Source organism: Sorex fumeus, unplaced genomic scaffold (assembly GCF_029834395.1).
Source record: "Sorex fumeus unplaced genomic scaffold, SorFum_2.1 ptg000003l, whole genome shotgun sequence".
Lineage (NCBI taxonomy): Eukaryota > Metazoa > Chordata > Mammalia > Eulipotyphla > Soricidae > Sorex > Sorex fumeus.
This window is the reverse complement of record NW_026606060.1, coordinates 53,238,822-53,256,921: the sequence shown is the minus strand read 5'-3', so window position 1 is coordinate 53,256,921 and position 18,100 is coordinate 53,238,822. Positions and strand designations below refer to the sequence as shown.

At 43.9% G+C, this 18,100-nt stretch overlaps 1 protein-coding gene across 1 annotated transcript in view; it reads right to left on the bottom strand.

Annotated features, from left to right (window-relative positions):
• The window catches only part of POLR3B (RNA polymerase III subunit B), a 111,218-nt gene extending 94,640 nt beyond the window's left edge, over positions 1-16,578 (bottom strand). The window contains exons 1-6 of the mRNA XM_056118720.1: positions 16,471-16,578; positions 8,094-8,126; positions 7,470-7,526; positions 7,324-7,388; positions 2,211-2,286; positions 101-201 (exon numbers count right to left, since the gene is read on the bottom strand). Of these exons, the coding sequence (XP_055974695.1) occupies positions 101-201; positions 2,211-2,286; positions 7,324-7,388; positions 7,470-7,526; positions 8,094-8,126; positions 16,471-16,542 (404 nt within the window). The 5' untranslated portion in view covers positions 16,543-16,578. The remainder of the gene's footprint in view (positions 1-100; positions 202-2,210; positions 2,287-7,323; positions 7,389-7,469; positions 7,527-8,093; positions 8,127-16,470) is intronic.
• Between the last annotated feature and the right edge of the window lie 1,522 nt (positions 16,579-18,100).

The following is an 18,100-nucleotide window of genomic DNA, read 5'->3' as shown; positions in this document are numbered from 1 at the left end:
CAGAATCTGAGCCTGGGAAGCAAGTGCCATTTCTTGGATTTTTCAGATGAGGCCCCCGATCAGGGAACTCAGTGTGGCTGGTACGGGCATCTCTCCTCACCTGCCAATGGGTAAGGCATTGCGGATGATCCTCTGGCTGCCACGGGTGTACTCGATGTCCACTGTGATGGGCGCAGAGTAAGTCATGTCCCGCAGCCGGCACTGAAACACAATCAGGCAATCAATCACTGATCAGGCAATCAATCACAGCACAGGCCACCCCAGCCTCGCACTCCAGGGCCCTCAGAAACAGGCCTACACTGAACTCTGACGGCTTCGGGGAGCACGGATACTGGGGAGTCCAGATCTACCTTCTCCATGGGGATGGCAGCTGAACATCCCAAATATCCCAGAAAGCGACTGGTTCCGGCAGCCCAAAATTGGAACTGCATGTCTGGGGCTGACTTTCTTCACGCTAACCTGACATCCTCACCAGGGCGTCTGTGGCCTTGCTGAGGAACATCAACGCTCTAGCCCCGTCATCTGGTCTTTAACTGAGATTCCTGCGCGATGTTCCTGGCTGCCATTTGGATTTTAAACTCAAATATCACACACCCTTCTGGCACTGAGTGAGGTTTCACACTGTGAAAGCTTTTGGCAAATCTGCCCCCACCAAAACTCAGGGCTCTCTGAGATTAGGAGATGCTAAGACAGACAGGCCTGAAGCTTTTAACTTGGAGGGTGAAGCCACTTCATTACATTCTCTTGTCTCTGACTGGGCCAAGATAGAACATTAAGAGTATTTTTGAAGTAATAAGGATAAAGATACCTTGGTCAGGTATCATTCACCAGTGAAGACTGCTCCACTGAGGCCTTTTTCACCGCCACTCAGCTTCCCCTGCATCACCATACTAAAACGTACCCCCAGATGAAGCCAAGGAGGCAGCTGATCCGGTTCAATCCCCAGCACCCCACATGGTCCCCTGAACCTGCCAGGAATGATCCCCAAGTGCAGAGCCCTGAGAACAGCAGGATGAGCTCCCCAAAAACAAACACACAAAAACACCTTCAGAACTTTTCTCCATCATTTTTGGCATATGCAGTGTCTGTTCACTGGATGTTTCTCACTTGCACACAGTTCCCTCTTCATGCCTACACAAAACTACTACACTGTGTATATGCTGACACATCACACGATCTCCACTGGGCATCAAGCAGAGCCCTCAGCCTGCTCTTCAAAGCTTTTCTCCAGCCCGTGCTAGTGGAAATCCTTCCCGACAGAAGTCCTTTCACGCACAAATGGCCCCTTTTCCCTATTCAGCTGTTCCTGTGCTTCTTCCAGAGAACAGGGAACCACATTTATGTAAGGGGTTCCCAGTAGACTGTGCCAGAACTCTTTAACCTTTCTACAGCTGTGGACAGCACCTGTCCTGCATGCCGGTCCATAAAGCAGCAGCTTTAACCAAGAAGAGGGAGACCAGTGGTTTTCAAGCTCTCTCTACCAGCAGACTGGCACAGGTCTGTGCCACGCAGCATTGGTGGGTGGTTGTCGGCTATGCCAGGCAGGTTTTTTATCTTTTCTCATCACAGTCTATGATGTTCGTTAATAGAGCAACAAAATGAACTACTGGCACAATACTCAGAATACATCCCCATCATTCAGTGAGGTGTACAACTGCAGATTTTCAACAACAACAAAAAAATCATTCTCCTCCCTGAACCAATTCCCAATAACTGACACATGAAAAAAATTAACAATTAAGGAGAAATCTAGAATCTATCTGCTTAAAGCAATTAGGCCTAATCTATAACGTTTTCGTCTCTAAAGCTGTTAAAACACTCGCATTCCTATTTTCGTCTCATAGGTCTCTTTCTTCTATCGAACTGAGCTGCTAGTCCTTGCTCTCCTCTGATTAATACAAATCCCGATGACTCGCAAAGCACGAGCTAAATCGTGCTTACAATAAATATCACACAGTCCCTCAGGATGGAGGGGACCAGGAGAAAACTCAGAAACAGGACACGGTTATCAGAGAGTGCCCATTAATTAGGATTAGATGAAAACACAAGCTGGAACAGAACTACTTCCTAATACAATAGAGTGCAATGCAAGGGCTTATCTACTGTGGTTATCTTTCTCTCATAAGAAATTGTTTTTAAATCTTCTTTCAAGAACACAGACATTTTCAATTAAAACAAACAAATCCATTTAATAAAAGGTTCATAATTACCTCGTGAGGAGACACTGGTCTAGTTACATTGAAGCTTTCTTCCACATCAGGAAGCCCAACATAAATATTAAGATACCTGAAAAGCAATTATTTCATTACCAATCATACATCTCCTAAGACCTATAAACAAGCCATTTTTATCTTCAAAGCCTGAACTATGTTTTGACAAAAGCTTATCTTGCTAAGATGACATACACATTAAAATTATAATAGAGATCATCCTGAAGGGACAAATACTTCCAAGTAACTTTTCTAAAAAGATGCCATAAATCTCTTTACAAAAATACTGGGAATACAGCACCCACCCAACCCCCACCCCCCAATGACACTTAAGGGGAAAAAAAGCAAAAGAGAGTCTGCATAACACTATTATTCATCTCATTAAAAAATAAAACTACATTGGTAAAAATATTTAAGTATCCCCTTTATCCCCACTCTCAGTTTTCAAAAGTTTGCCTTAAGACAAATTATATAAAGACATAATATATTGGTAACTATTTCACTAACTGAAGGAAATCTGAAGAAATCAGAAGGCGTAAAAGCATTCACCAAAGGGGAAATAGCCTTCAGTGTTTTTCTGAGTCATTACAAAAGCAATGTGTCCCCCAGCAGTTTGGCTTTTGGGGCCATACCCTGCGACGCTCAAGTTACTCCTGGCTCAGCACTCAGGAATTACTCCTGGAGGTGCTTGGGGGACCACATGGGATGCCAGGGATCGAACCTGGGTCAGCCGCATTCAAAGGCAAATGCGCTACCTGCCTTACTATCGCTCCGGCCCCTAGGGACAACTTTCTATAGGTTGCACACTTACCATGCTATTCCCACTTTCACTCTAAGTTAGAATTACTTTAGGAAATATTTGGTGTTCAATTGTACAAGTCTAACTAAGTAGATACTTTTTTGGGGGTCTGGGATGCTCAAAATTTTTTTCACATCAGTTATAGCTTGAATACTTTTCTACTTTATGCTAATTGGGCTTACAAAAGATTTCAAAAGGCGCTCTACATTCAGACTGAGGGGGAAACCTATCTACGTGTCAATTAGTGCAAAAGACACATAGGAAGGATAAAGAATAAAGAATTCAAGAGCCCGATTATTTACAGACACGAAGCTGCTGGGAACGAATAGAGAAGGGAACAATTTCCTGAAAATAAATTTTGCCATAGGCACTCAAAAGGAGAGAGAGGGAAATGCCCTGCCACAGAGGCAGGGTGGTATAGGGGCTGGAGGGGGAGGGGATGCTGGGATCCGAGGTGGTGGGAAATGCGCACTGGTGGAGGGATGGGTGTTTGATCATTGTATAATCGAAACCCAAGCACAAAAATGTGTAAGTCTACAACTGTACCTCATGGTGCCTCACTATTAAAAAATTAATTAATTAATTAATTAAAAAAAAAGAAAAAGTCATATTAGTAGTTGACTGATAGGAAAGTAAAATAGGAAGTAGATGTTTAATGAGTGTAGGATTTCCTTTTGGGGTCTGAATAAAATATTGTAGAATCAGATATAGATACTGCCTGTTTAACATGGAGAATTCATTAATATGTCACTGAATCACACAATTTGAAATAATTAAAATAGTAAACCTTATGTATGTATTTTACCACAATAAAAATATTAGAAATGGAAAAATAAATAAATAAATAAATTTTGCCATAGGCCTAACTTACAACCATAATAAAAATTCACCTATTTCCCCTTCACAAAAAAATCATAATTAGAAAACATGATGTCAACACGGTGATGGGATTAGTAATGGACTATTATACGCCTAAAACGCAACTAACACTAACTTGGTAAATCACAGTTCTTTAATTGAATAAAAAACGATTTAAAAAAATAAAACATGATGTGAAGAAACTCAAAATGAAGTACAAACAAATAAGTAACACAGTGGGAAAAGAAAGTAACTATTTTCTTTCTGTTTTGGGGCCACACCCAGAGGTGCTCAAGGCTTACTCCTGGCTCTGCATACTCAATTGCTCCAGGAATTACGCCGGGCAGTGGCTGGGGAACCATATGGGATGCTGGGGATTGAGCCTAGGCTGGCCACAAGCACCCTACCCACTGCACTCTCTCTCCAACCCCAGAAAACAACTATTCTAACTCTACAAAATAGCATTTTGATTGGATGCAGTAAAAGGAAGGACAGTAAGTGATACACAAATGTTGTACTCCAATTAGTAACCTGTATTCTCACAGAAGACTGAGCTAACAATTTTGAAACAACTGTATGTATATTCTAGAAGTATATGAACATAGTATAGATATAACAATTTCTTACTGTCAGGGAGACAATTACATGAAAGGGAAAAGGCTAGAAAATGAGTCCTGTAGAGCTGGATTAGAATTGAAGGTGTCTGTATGGTTTCTCAAAAATATATGAATGAAAAAAATATATATGTCTGTGAATATGAAATATAGCTATGTTTACTCTTGCTTTGATAGTAAGGTTTCAGAATTTCTGATCCTGGCTTTTAGACAGTCTCCAATTACAGGGTCTGTGGCTCCCTGGAGAAATAGTTCAAATTAGAAAAAAAAAAAATTTAAAAAATGATGATGAGCCACTGTCAGACAGTAAAGGACTTGAAAATGAACAGGGGAGTATTGAAATGACACCGGAGTCCTGGAAAATCTCTCCACAGTCCAAACTCGGACGCTTTTAGCAACAAAATAAGAGTGCTTGATGATGGTGCACAGACTAAATATCCATGAGTTTATACTGATATAAATAAAATGATAAATGAGGGGAGGAAAAAATATCTCTTACAACAGAATTCCAAAATCTACAAAGAATGCTGTAAATAAGAGATTCACCATTACATAAACTGCAGAGTAGTAACTATAATAGGTAAAAGCATTAATGTACACAAAATTAGAGGGTTAAATATAAATAAGAAAACTGTAGGTCCGAAGGATCTCTCCATAAGATAACTAAACGATCAGGAATTTCCCCCAAGAGAGAGTTATGTGCAAGGGTTAGAAACAAAAGGCAGACTTCGGGCCATCAAAAGGTCAATCTATGTGCCCAAACTCAAGATTTTCAAAACGGGAAGGCTGCTCTGTAAAACACTGAACGAAGGAGTGTCATTAGGGAGTCATTATGACAAATGTTGTAGAAATGTTGTAGAAGTGTTGAACCATGTTTGAGAGAACAGTGTGCACACACAGACTTCTCTGTCCCAAGGCTCTGCAATCTTGTCTTTCTCAGCAGTTTCCCCTGCGGCTCTCTCTGTGGGGTAACCGAGCTCAGAAGGGAAAGGCACCATTTTCTGGGATAGGATCTTAGCCTCCCTGCATTTCACCCCATACAGGGCAGTACCAAATGCAGTTCTCTTCAGGGGTCTTATCTGATACAATGCTGAGAACGTCACTTTGGTGATACTCCTGCCAATAATACGTAATCCAATCTAATGACTCAACCCACATCAAGGACTATCTACAATACCCTGATTTCTTAAACTCTGGGTTGCAACCCAATGTTAACTGAACATGGTGGAATTTGGAAAAATTTTTAAAGATTTGCTTTAAAATGAATTTTATTGGACCCGAGCGATAATATAGCAGGTAAAGTCCTTGACTTGCAGGTGATCAAGCCAGATTTAAGACCCAGCATCCTATATGGTCCCCTGAGCACTGCCAGGAGTGATTCCTCAGCACAGAGCCAGGAATTAGCCAACCCAGAAACAAAAAAATAAATTTATTATTATCAGTAAATATTTGGTCTGTATACACACACACACACACACACACACACACACACACTAGTTAAGTAAAAATTCAGAGGTAAAAGAGGTCAGGAGTAAAAAAAGATTTAACGGGGTTGGAGCAATAGCACAGAGGGTAGGGCATTTGCCTTGCATGCGCTGACGCAGGTTTGAATCCCAGCATTCCATATGGTCCCCTGAGTACTGCCAGAAGTAATTCCTGAGTGCAGAGCCAGGAGTAACCCCTGAGCATAGCTGGGTGTGACCCAAAAAGCAAAAAAAAAAAAAAAAAATTTAAGAAGCTTCATGCAAAGAAAACTTAGCAGAATTCTTCAAAAGTGAAGGACCAAGAAGGCTCGTGGATTTCTGGAGGCTAAGACATGACAACTAAACACAGGTAGGGTCCTGAAGGAGCCCCGGAACACTCTATGGATATCAGGGGAGACTCTTTAACTAAGATCTGAAGGTTGGGACCAAAAACAGTACAGCACGCAGGACATTTGCCTTGCATGCAGATAGCCCAAGTTCAATTCCCTGCACCCTAGATGGTTCTCTGAGCCCACCAGGAGTGATCCCCGAGCACAGAGCCAGGAGTAAACCCCAAACACCATCAAGCGTGGTGCAAACCCTCACATCCCCTCCCAAAACAAAAGAATCTGTAGGCTAACTGGGCTAACAAAGTATTGCATTGAAGCAAATTTCCTGGTTTTCTGAATGGTGCTAATACTAAGACACTAAATGTTAATGAAAGCTGGATGAAGCATAATATAAAAACAATACAATCGCTGCAATTTTTCTAAGTCTAAAATTATTTCAAGAGGCCAGGGCTGTGGGTGGGGTGTTTGCCTTGCATGAGGAAAACCTGGGTTTTCCCCAGCAACTCCAGCAATCCCAAATGATTCCCTAAGCACTGTCAAGTGTGGACTTCAATTTTTTTAAAATAAATTTTTCTCAAAATAAAAGTATCAAGAATATTTAAAATCCAAGTTTCTGTAACTCATCTATCATAACTATTTTGTTGGCTTTTTTTTGGGGGGGAGGTCCATACCTGGCAATGCTCAAGGGTTACTCCTGGCTCTGTACTAAAAAATTACTCCTGGCAGTGCCTAGGGGACCATATGGGATGCTGGGGATCAAAGTCCAGTCGGCTGCGCATGGATGGCAAATGCATCATCTTATATCACACTTATATCATAGTGTTCTTATATCACTCCAGTTCCCTATAATAACTATTTGTTACAACTTTATAAACTTTAGTTTATCAATTAAAAGTTGAGCACTTGACAATAATCTTGCTAAACACTAAAGTTATTCGAAAGGATAACTCTTTTTTTTTATAACTGATTCCATATGTCAAAAGGTTTGATATAATCAAAATAGCAAATCCAGAGTAGTTCAGTTCTTACTTTAAGTACCACATGGGGTCAGCATCACTTGTAACCTTTTCATTGGCTTTCATAATCTTCTTTATCTGCACAGAAAGAGTAACATTAGGAAAAGACTAGTTTCCATTAACACTGAGCCAAGTGTCTTTGTAAGACCAGATACTTACCTCTACATTAATAAAATAGTTAAATGAGTCTATATGTTGTTTCACAAGGCCTTTCACCTAAACAAATAAAAAGCAAAAAGCTGGTAAGCAATGAAACTGGTTTAGTTCAATTTCAACTAAAATTGAAATGATATTTATATGTATACACATACACAGGCAATCATCATTCTCAAAATCCAAGGGAAAAAACTTTTAACAAATATGATTTACATTTCTATGTCATATTCCATCTCTTCTATCTTACTAATATCTTATCTTTTCCTCCTTAAGAAACAAACTGACCTCTGAAATTCAAGAAGTGTTTACTAGCCTTTTGGCTGGAACTCTAGGGTTTTCTCAGAGTGAGGATGAGCAGCCTCTCCTCAAAACTCTGTACTTCCAGAAGCCCTGATAGCTACACCCACATCGCACAGCTACCACCATGAAAGCTCATTGCCCAGTTCAATATTTTGGAGTTTCCAGAATGTGCCGCCACATTTGTGGCCACATAATATCTCCAAACTCTACAATACTGTCAGAAGGGTAGGAGTACACCAAATTAGAAGGGAAAGTAATAATAATAAGATGCATTTCTTGACCTTTTTTATTTGAAAAACAACCAATCACCAAATGTCACACTATTACCTTTAAAAATGCTGGGAGCAGCCTCCATTTCTCCTGCAAACCAAAACAAGATAAATGTTAAAACTTTAGACTAGTCACCATATTTTTATAACAGGTTATTTTAATGAAACGTAATTATTTCACCACAGAAACAAAAACATTAAATTGTTTTAACAAATAAAAAAATACAGAAAAGTAAATAGTTTTAACAATTTTTAAATTGCAATCACGTTTATGAATATATGCATATATTTAGGTGTCACTGTCACTGTCCTCCCATTGTTCATCGATTTGCTTGAGTGGGCCCAGTAACATTGTGAGACTTGTTACTGTGTTTGGCATATCAAATACATCATGGGTAGCTTGCCAGGCTTTGCCGTGCTCACTTCAGCAGCACATAAACTAAAATTGAAATGATATTTATATGTATACACATACAAATATGTATCTAACAAATTTCTTTTCACTAATCTCTGGGCTATTCCCAGCCCTGTGTTCTGGGGTCACTCAAAGTGGTATGTGCCGTAGCTTGCAGTGTCAAGGACCAAACCCTCCCCCATGCAAAGCAAAACCTTCAGTCCTTTGAGCTAGCTTTCTAGCCCTCAACCGCTAAAACTGAATTCAATTGATTCCAACTCATTCTATATCTGTGCTTCTCCTTCTGACTTATTTCGCTCAGCATAATCTCCAGGTCATCCATTTATAGGCAAACCATATGACTTCATTTATCGCAACAGCTGTATAGTATTCCATTGTACCATGGTTTCTTTATCCAGCCAGTCATCTTTCCTCAAGCACTTAGGTTGCTTCCAGATTCTGGCTATTGTGAATAGAGCTGCAATGAATACAGAAGTTCAGATGGTGTTTCTACTATATGATTTTGGGCCCCCAAGGTATATTCCCAGAAATGATATTGATGGATCAAGTGGGAACTCAATTTCTAGTTTTTTGAGGAATGTCCATATTGTTTTCCAAAAAGGATGGACCAGTCAGCATTCCCATCAGCAATGAATGAGTCTATTTCTTCTTGCATCTGTGGCAGCACTGGTTGTTCTTGTTCTTTTGTATGTGTGCCATTCTCTGTGATGTGAGGTGATATCTCATTGTTGTTTTGATTTGCAACTCCTTGATGATTAGTGAAGTAGAGCATTTTTTCATGTGACTTTTGGCCATTTGAATTTCTTCTTTGAGAAAGTTTCTGTTCTTTTCCCCATTATTTGATAGACTTAGATCTTTTTCCTTTTATTTATTTTGTTTTTGCTTTTTGGGTCACACACAGTGATGCTCAGGTGTTATTCCTGGCTCTGCACTCAGGAATCACTTCTGTCGGTGCTCAGGGGACCATATAGGATGCTGGGAATTGAACCTGGGTCAGCCATGTACAAGGCAAACACCCTACCCGCTGTGCTATTGCTCCAGCCCCAGATCTTTTTCCTTTTAAAGTTCTACCAGTGCCATGCATATCTTTGATATTAACCCCTCATCAGATGGGTCACTGTCACTGTCCTCCTGTTGTACATCAATTTGCTCGGGCAGGCCCAGTAACGTCTCCATTGTGAGACTTGTTGTTACTGTGTTTGGCATATTTAATATGTCATGGGGAGCTTGCCAGGCTTTGCCATGCGGGCGAGATACTCTCGGTAGTTTGCTGGGCTCTCTGAGAGGGGCGGGGGAATTGAACCTGGGTCAATCTGGTTGGTCGGGTTGGCCACTTGCAAGGCAAATGCCCTACCACTGTGCTATCCCCAGGCATGGTGGTGCATGCCTGTAGTCCCAGCTACTAAGGAGGCTGAGGCCAGAGGATCACTTGAGTCCAGGAGTTCTGGGCTATGCTGGTCAGTGTCCACACTAAGTTCAGCATCAATATGGTGACCCTCCAGGAGTGGAGGACCACCAGGTTGCCTCGGGAGGGTTGAACCAGCCCAGGTCGGAAACAGAGCAGGTCAAAACTCCCGTGCTGATCAGATGTGTACTGGTGAATAAAATTTTTTCCCACTGCATGGGCTGTCTTTGTATCCGGGTAACTTTGAGGTGAAGAAGCTTCTTAGTTTGATGTAGTTCCATTTGTTTATCTTTGCTTCCATTTGGTTTGTCAGTGCTGTTTCATCTTTGAAGATACCTTTAGCTTCTGTGCTATGGAGGGTCTTGCCTACATTTTCTTCCCTGAACCTTATGGATTCAAGTCTGAAATTAACGTCTTCAATCCATTTTTGACCTGACTTTTGTGTATGGCATTAGATAAATGTTTGAGTTCTTTTTGTTTGTTTAACATTAGCTGTCCTAATTTATAATAATTAATAATCCTAATTTATAATAAATACATTATTTTCCCAGCGCCACTTGTTAAAGAGGTGCTTCCACTTCTTATTTCTTGCTCTCTTATCAAAGATTAAATGATCATATACTTGAGGGTCTGTGTCAGAATATTCAACTCTATTCCATTGGTCTGCGGGTCTGCCATTATTCCAATACCATACTGTGTTAATTACTACTGCTTTGTTATACAGTTTGAAGTTGAGGAAGGTGATGTCTCCCACTTTCTCTTTCCAAAGGACTGTTTTAGCTATTTGGGGGAGGGGGGTGGGAGTGATGGTTACATATGAATTTCATGAGTGTTTTTGGTCTATTTCTTTGAGAAATGTCAAGGATATCCTTATAGGGATCACACTGAATATAAAGATGACTCACTTTAACTACAGGAGCTGGCTGAAAAAAGATAAGTTCAGGTCAGGGTTAAGGGAATCATCTGGAGTATACTGCAACACTCCACACTGGTAAAAGAATAGCTTAGAAATGATTTGACTAGGAGGTACAATAATGTTAACAGCCACAGGACTTGGGAGTGACTTAAGGATGAGGACTCTAAGAGAATGCATCAAGACTGACCCCATAGGGCCAGAAGACTCTAGGAAAATGCATCAAGATGGACCCCATAGGGCCAGTAAGAAAGTCAAAGGGCTGCAGGGAATGCGTGGCATACAAAGGATCTGATCCCTAGTACTGAACATGTCTCCTAAGCACCATCAGATATAGCTGAAGTCGCAGGTTTATGTGTGAGGGGGCTGTCAGGAGACTGGCCGGTGCATATAGAGCTCAAGAAGACCATTAAACATCCAGGTGAAAGTGAAAAATGAGGCAATAAATGTAAGTGCAGAACACAGAAGTGTGGGGTTGGGGCCTTGGAGGACAGCAACTCCAGTCTCATAATGGATGAGATTCCCCCAAGGAGCAAGGATGGAGCAGTTTCCTGAAGAAAGATGAGAACACTGCTACACCAGAGATGGGGAACAGAAGGCACACATAGCAAGAGGCCGCAGAGTGCCAGGAAGGCAGAATAAAACCCAAAGTGAAACATTTCTCATGAAAAAGGGAGCTAGACAAAATGAGTCAGAAAGAAAGGGTCAGACATAGAGAGACTACATTCAACTGGGTAACATAAAGTAACAAAATAGGAGACTAACATCCAAGAATAGCCGAGAAAGGTACCAGAAGGTTCACTCCATGGCTTGGAGGCCAGCCGCACACGCTAGGAGAAAAGGCAGCTCAGACAGAGAAGGGAGCACCAAAAGAAGGGTGCTGGGAGCATCCTCCCAGGATGGGAGATGCATGCTGAAAGTAGACTATAGACCGAACATTATTGCTACTCAATGCCTCTTTTGCAAACCTCAGCACCCAAAAGGAGAGAGAGAACAAAAGGGAATGCCCCACCAAAGAGGCGGGGTGGGATGGGGGCAATGGAGGGTGGGAGGGATACTGGGATCATTGGTGGTGGAGAACGGGCACTGGTGGAGGGATGGGTACTCGATGATTGTATAACTGAAACCCAAGCACAAAAATTTGTAAGTCTACAACTGTACCTACCTCATGGTGTTTCACTAATAAAAATTAAAAAATAAAAAAGAAAGAAAGAAAGAAAAAGGGAGCTAGTAGGATCACAGCAAATCTAACAGGAAAGTTGCATAAAAGACCACCAACTCAATAAGCCTAAACAATTATCCAGAAGACTCAACTAGCATCAACCAGCAGAGATGATCCTCAGACAATGACTTCAATAGCATCATTGAAGATGATGCTATTGGGAGATGTAACATTTCACTGGGAGATGCAACAATTATCATAAAATTAACTCTTAATGACCTAAGATTTGATCATTCCATTTGCCTTTGTAACAGACAATATGAAGTAAATATAATTGTGCCTGCAAGGGGTGAAGCTGGGGTGGTACGTGAAAAAACGGAGACATAAGTGGAGGGAAGGGCACACTGGTAGTGGGGCTGGTATTGGAACATTTAAGGCCTGAAATAACTGTAGTATGAACAACTTGGTAAACCTCGGATTTATATTGGGGGGAAAAAAGATTTTTTTTTAAAGAAAAAGGGGACTTGTGGGCATGAGACATACTGGTAACACAAAAACAAATATGAGTGCAGAACTCAGTAGTATAGGTTCTTTTTTAAAAAGTCTATTATATCATCTTCACATAGGTGACACCAACTTTTTTTCTGCACAAAGGTGTGTGTGGGGGCAAGAGAGGCAGTCATTACTTGAAGGTTTTCTTTAAAACTAAGTCAGCATTTTCCTTTTTTTTTTTTTGGCAGTTGCATACATTTTTTTTTTACTTTTACTTTTTTTTTTAACTGAATCAATATGAGATAGACCCTTACAAAGCTGTTCATGGTGAGGTTTCAGTTACTGAGCTATACAGTATTCCAACACCCGTCCCTCCACTAGTGCACATTTCTCAGCACCAGCGTCCCCAGGTTCCCCACTATCACCCTACCCCCACCCCCTGCCTTTATGGTAGGTGCACTCACTCGCTCACTCTCGCTCTTGATCTCTCTCTCCATTGTGGTTTGCAATACAGATACTGAAAGGTTATCAAGAATAGGCCTTTACCTACTTTTAACACTCAGATCTTGTCCAGCATGATCATTCCCAGCTATTATTGTCATACTGGTCTCTTCTCTATCTTACCTACCTCAGCCACACACACACTTGTGACTAGTTCTAACCACTGTAGGTCAGCATTTTCTTTTTCTTTTCTTTTTTTTTTTTTTTTTTTTTTTTGCTTTTTGGTCACACCTGGTGGTACACAGGGGTTACTCCTGGCTCTGCACTCAGGAGTTACTCCTGGCAGTGCTCAGGGGACCATGCAGGATGCTGGGAATCAAACCAGGGTCAGCCGCGTGCAAGACAAACGCCCTACCCGCTGTGCTATCTCTCCAGCCCCGGTCAGCATCTTCTTAAAACGTGATTCGAACAAAATGCAGCAGCAACAATTATCCAAAGCAATACAAAACTCTGTATCACTGCAGATACAGGGAGTAGTCAGGTTAAACTAATCTATCATGATGGATATCAAAAGGTGTTTGGGTAGGAGCTGGAAAACGGCAACAGACCTGGGTTCAGTCACCAGCACCCCATATGGTCCCCGAGCACTGCCAGAGGTGATCCCTGAGTGTAGAGCTAGTAGTAACTCCAGGGCACCACTGGGTGTGGCCAAAAACAAACAAAAAAGACAACAACAAAGGTGGTTGGGCGAATATGCTCAAGAAGATCAGAGGCTAACTCTCTGGGTTGATAAAAATGTTCTGTATCTTGTATTTAATGGTAGTTATGGTTGAGTAACTGTCAAATGAATGCACATTTTATCATAAACAAATTTTTATTCCACAAAGCAGAATAAAACAACTCGGAAAAAGAAGTAGAAGGGGGAGATTGGAAAAGACAGGAAAACGGACTGGCGAGACAGCAAGCAGGGGCCAGACCAGTGCTACTCAAAATATGCAATATTGCCCCACAGAGTAAACTTCGGACTCTGAGAAAATTGAGGAAAGCTTTATAAACATAGTAAAATACTTCGATTGCTTAGGAAAACAACTAGCAGAAACAAACACTTTAACCATGGAAAAGCATGACCATATTTATGAGCTTAAAATGATGATTCTGGGGTTCAAAATAGTACGCGGATAAATTATTTGCCTTGCACTCGGTGGACCAGGGTTCAATACCTGGCACTGACTATGGTCCCCTGAGCCCTACCAGGAGTGATCTGTGAGCACCACTAGGTGTGAACCTTAACCATTAAAATTAACTGAAGGGGCTGGAGCAATAGCACAGCTACAGCACCGCTGTGCTATCGCTCCAGCCCGAAGAACAGTAGGAATGACATAAATGATTTCAGAACAGGGTCTGGAGAGATAGCACAGCGGGTAGGGCGTTTGCCTTGCACGCGGCCGACCTGGGTTCGATTTCCAGCATCCCATTATGGTCCCCTGAGCACTGCCAAGAGTAACTCCTGAGTGTAGAGCCAGGAGTAACCCCTGTGCATCGCCAGGTGTGACCCAAAAAAGAAAAAAAAATGATTTCAGAACACTCGCTAGGCAGAAACTTCAAGATCTGATGATCCGGATGCAGAAGACCAGAAGGTATTATTTACTGGTTATTTCTGAACCAGAGGGCAGGGATTGTAATACTGTTCCCTACATAGCTGTGCAAGTTCAGGTAAGACACATATATCCTTAAGATTCATTCCGAAGCTCCCTGGAGAAGCAGTCCAATCAGTGGTTAAGGACAAGCCTTACTGTGGTTCAGCTGTGGAGCCCTCGCCTTGCCTGGATGAGGCTCAGCACCACAAACCAGGATACGAGAAAGAAAATCAAACAAAAGAATGAAGACTCTGGAGTCAGAATACCAGTGTTCACATTTTGGATTCGTCACATCTACCAGATTTCCGACACTGTGCTCCTTACTTGAACTCTCTGGACCTCAAAACTCTGCACTGGCAAAAAAGGGGTGAAAACTGTACTTATTTTTGACAAATAATGCAATGTGTGTTGTGCTTACTTGGAGTACAGGGCGGCATACCCCGGGATGCTCAGGGGTTACTCCTGGCTCTGCACTCAGGGATCACTCTTGGTGTTGCTGGTGGAAACCATAGGGAATGTGGAGGCTCAAACCCTGATCGACCAGGTGCAAGCTAAGCGCTTTACCCGAATTGCTGGCTCAGCTAATCCCTCCTCCACTGCATTATCTCTCTGGCCCTTGAGAGTTGTGCTTAAACAGAGAATGGTACAAGCTAGTGACTCTCTGTAGGAACTCTTCCAGAGTTTCAATCTCAACTGCCACTCATGATCAACAATGTGTTGCCAAACTCCAATTAATCCTCTCTGCACTTCTTAAGCTGCCTACCTGCCTAGACGATAAGGAGGGTCTCCTCAACTCACTGGGTGTGTGTCACTCTCCTGATTAAGCTCTTCACAGAAGACAGTCCAAGGCCTTTCAGAGGCCCCACACCACCTTCTGTGATCAGGACGGCTGCGCATGCATTTTTCACCAACCTTCCTCCTGCATTGCTCTGGCACTTCACTCTGCCACTAGCGGATTTACTTCTGGTCCTCAATACCCAGAGAAGCATTTCAGGTTCCCGGTTCCCTCTACCGGGACTCCGTCTCCGGACTAGCCTCTCAGTTCTCTTCCTGGCCCCCATTCATTCATTCCATGTCAGCCAAGATTTGGCAGCCAGGGCTGTCATCATGAATGTGTGGCCTTCCCAGTACACAGGACCATGCTAAAGCTTAGCTACACTCTAAGCACCTTGGAGGGGGCTGGGGAGAGGGACTGTGATACTTGCTAATATCTGAGCACCCGATAGAAGCAAACACGTACGCAAAACTTTGGAGGGTTGGGAGGGCGCAGCGGGCGGTGCTGAGGGAGGGTGTAGGGGGTCCCCGACTCCGTGCCGGGACGGAGCCCGGACCTCTAGCTCGCACTGCTGGCTCTCGCGCTGACCCCTCCTGCAAACCAAATATCGGGGTCCAAATATCGGGGTCCTATTTCAGGGTGTTTAACGACCCCCGCACCCCAAAACTGGAGTCCCCCGTTCAAAGGAAAGATGACTAGCCTGGGAGCCTAGCGGTTTGGTTCCACCACCAGACCCGGCTGCGGGGCCGGCGACGAGGCCATAACGACCCTGAGAGGGGCGCAGGGGCCCCGTGACCCCTAAACACACTTTGGAAAAGGTCCCAGCCGGGACCGGCCGGGTGACAGCGGCTCCGAGCTCCGCTTTCGGAGCTGCTGGCTGCAGCCGGCGAGGAATAAGCGCGGGGCGCACAGTCCGATGCACGCGCGGAGTCCCGTGCATGCGCAGAGTGCGGGACGCGCAGTTCTGAGCATGCGCAGCGCCACGAGCATGCGCAGAATGCCGGACGGGGCAAGGTCCTGCGCATGCGCGGAGTCCTGAGCATGCGCAGACCACCGACCCAGCAAGCGCGGTGTCCTGCGCATGCGCAGTGACGGCGGCGGCCCGCCTCCAGCCACGGGGAGTGCGCTAGGGGCAACGCCTCCGGGGATCCCGTTCCAGTCCCTTCCGCCCCTTGCGTTCGCGCGCGGCCCTCACCTCTACGGTCGGGATGGGCGCAGTCAGCTGCTCCGGAGTGAGGTTCCCAAACTCCTCTGCAAGCACGTCCATGCTGCTCACGGCGACGGAACACAAAAAAACCAAACGTCGCCCCTACACACACACACACACACCCGGAACAACCGTCTTCGCGGCCCGAGCAAAGCGCGGCAGTCGCCGAGCGCGCTGCGCAGAGGCCTAACAGGTCCCCGCGGCGCAGGTAGGTCGAAGGCAAGACACAAAGGTTCCGCCCGCACCCGGGCCCCACACCCTGGCCGGCCCCCGGATGTGAGTGAGGCGGAGCCCAGGGAGCGCGCCCCCTAGTGGCGCTCGGAAGTCTCGCCCGCCAGTTGCTCAGGGCCGTCAAGCAAGGTCTACCTGCAAGCAGTCCGCGAGCCTTGGAGCTCATCGGTGGGGAGGGTGCTCGGCCTGGCCAGTATGCCTATATGTATGTATATACACACATATGTATATATACATATATACACACATACATGTATATATTTTTTTAACAAATAAGTGAATTCATACAAATAAAAATTTCCATTGGATAAAGAGGGTGCCTGGAAAGGTTATCTAGGGCAAGAGCGATAGGACAGCGGGTTGAGGCATTTGCCTCGCTTGCAGCCAACTCGGGTTGGATCCCCAGCGTCCCATAGGGTACCTCCCCCCAGCACTGCCTGGAGTAATTCCTGAGTGCAGAGGCAGGAGGAACCCCTGATCATCACCGGGTGTGACCCCAAAAGCCAAAAGAATTAAAGTAGGTGATCTAAGGGGTTGTTGATTGGTAGTGATGGTTTTGCCACAATCAGAGCAGCCTAAACTAGACACGAAATGGTTCAAATGGAAGTTTTTATGTATATATTTTATTTTGCTCACCCAAAGGAAAGGCAACCACAGGAAACAGAAAAGTATGCGCCAGACCAGCATGTGGTAGCATTCCCACTGGGGGATAAACGTTTGATTTATGACCCAAAGGAACCTGTAAAGCAAGTCGTTGAGAGTACTCCATGCAGGGCCAACGTGCTCAGATTCAAATATGGACCATAACTTGACAACTTTGACACCACTTCCTTAGCCTGAGTCTCACTGCTGGGCGGCAATCGTGCCAGTCTGATCCATGGCATGCTGTGTTGCTATGTGAGATTATTTCTACAGTGGTCAGTTTTGTTTCTGCCACAGAACAAGGGCTCTGCAGGCAAATGCTCTATTCATGATCTATAACCCCAGGTTTTGTGGGGGGCACACCTACAGATTCTTGAGGGACCACGGCCGGGGATTGAATTTGGGCCTCCTGTAATGCAAGTGCTGTGTGGTGATGATGGTGGTTATGATGATGATGATGATGATCTCTTATTTTAAGCACTGTGATTTATAATATTGTGGTAGAATTGAGTGGTACAACATTCCATCACCACACCCTGCACCAGAGTGTCCCTTCCCTCCCCTGAGGATGGTGATTTTTTATTTTGTTTTTTGGCTTTTTGGGTCACACTCAGGAATTCTCAGAGGTTACTCCTGGCTCTACACTCAGGAATCACTCCTGGCGGTGCTCAGGGGACCATATGGAAAGCTGGGAATCAAACCCAAATCGGCCATGTGCAAAGCAAAAGCCATCCCCGCTGTGCTA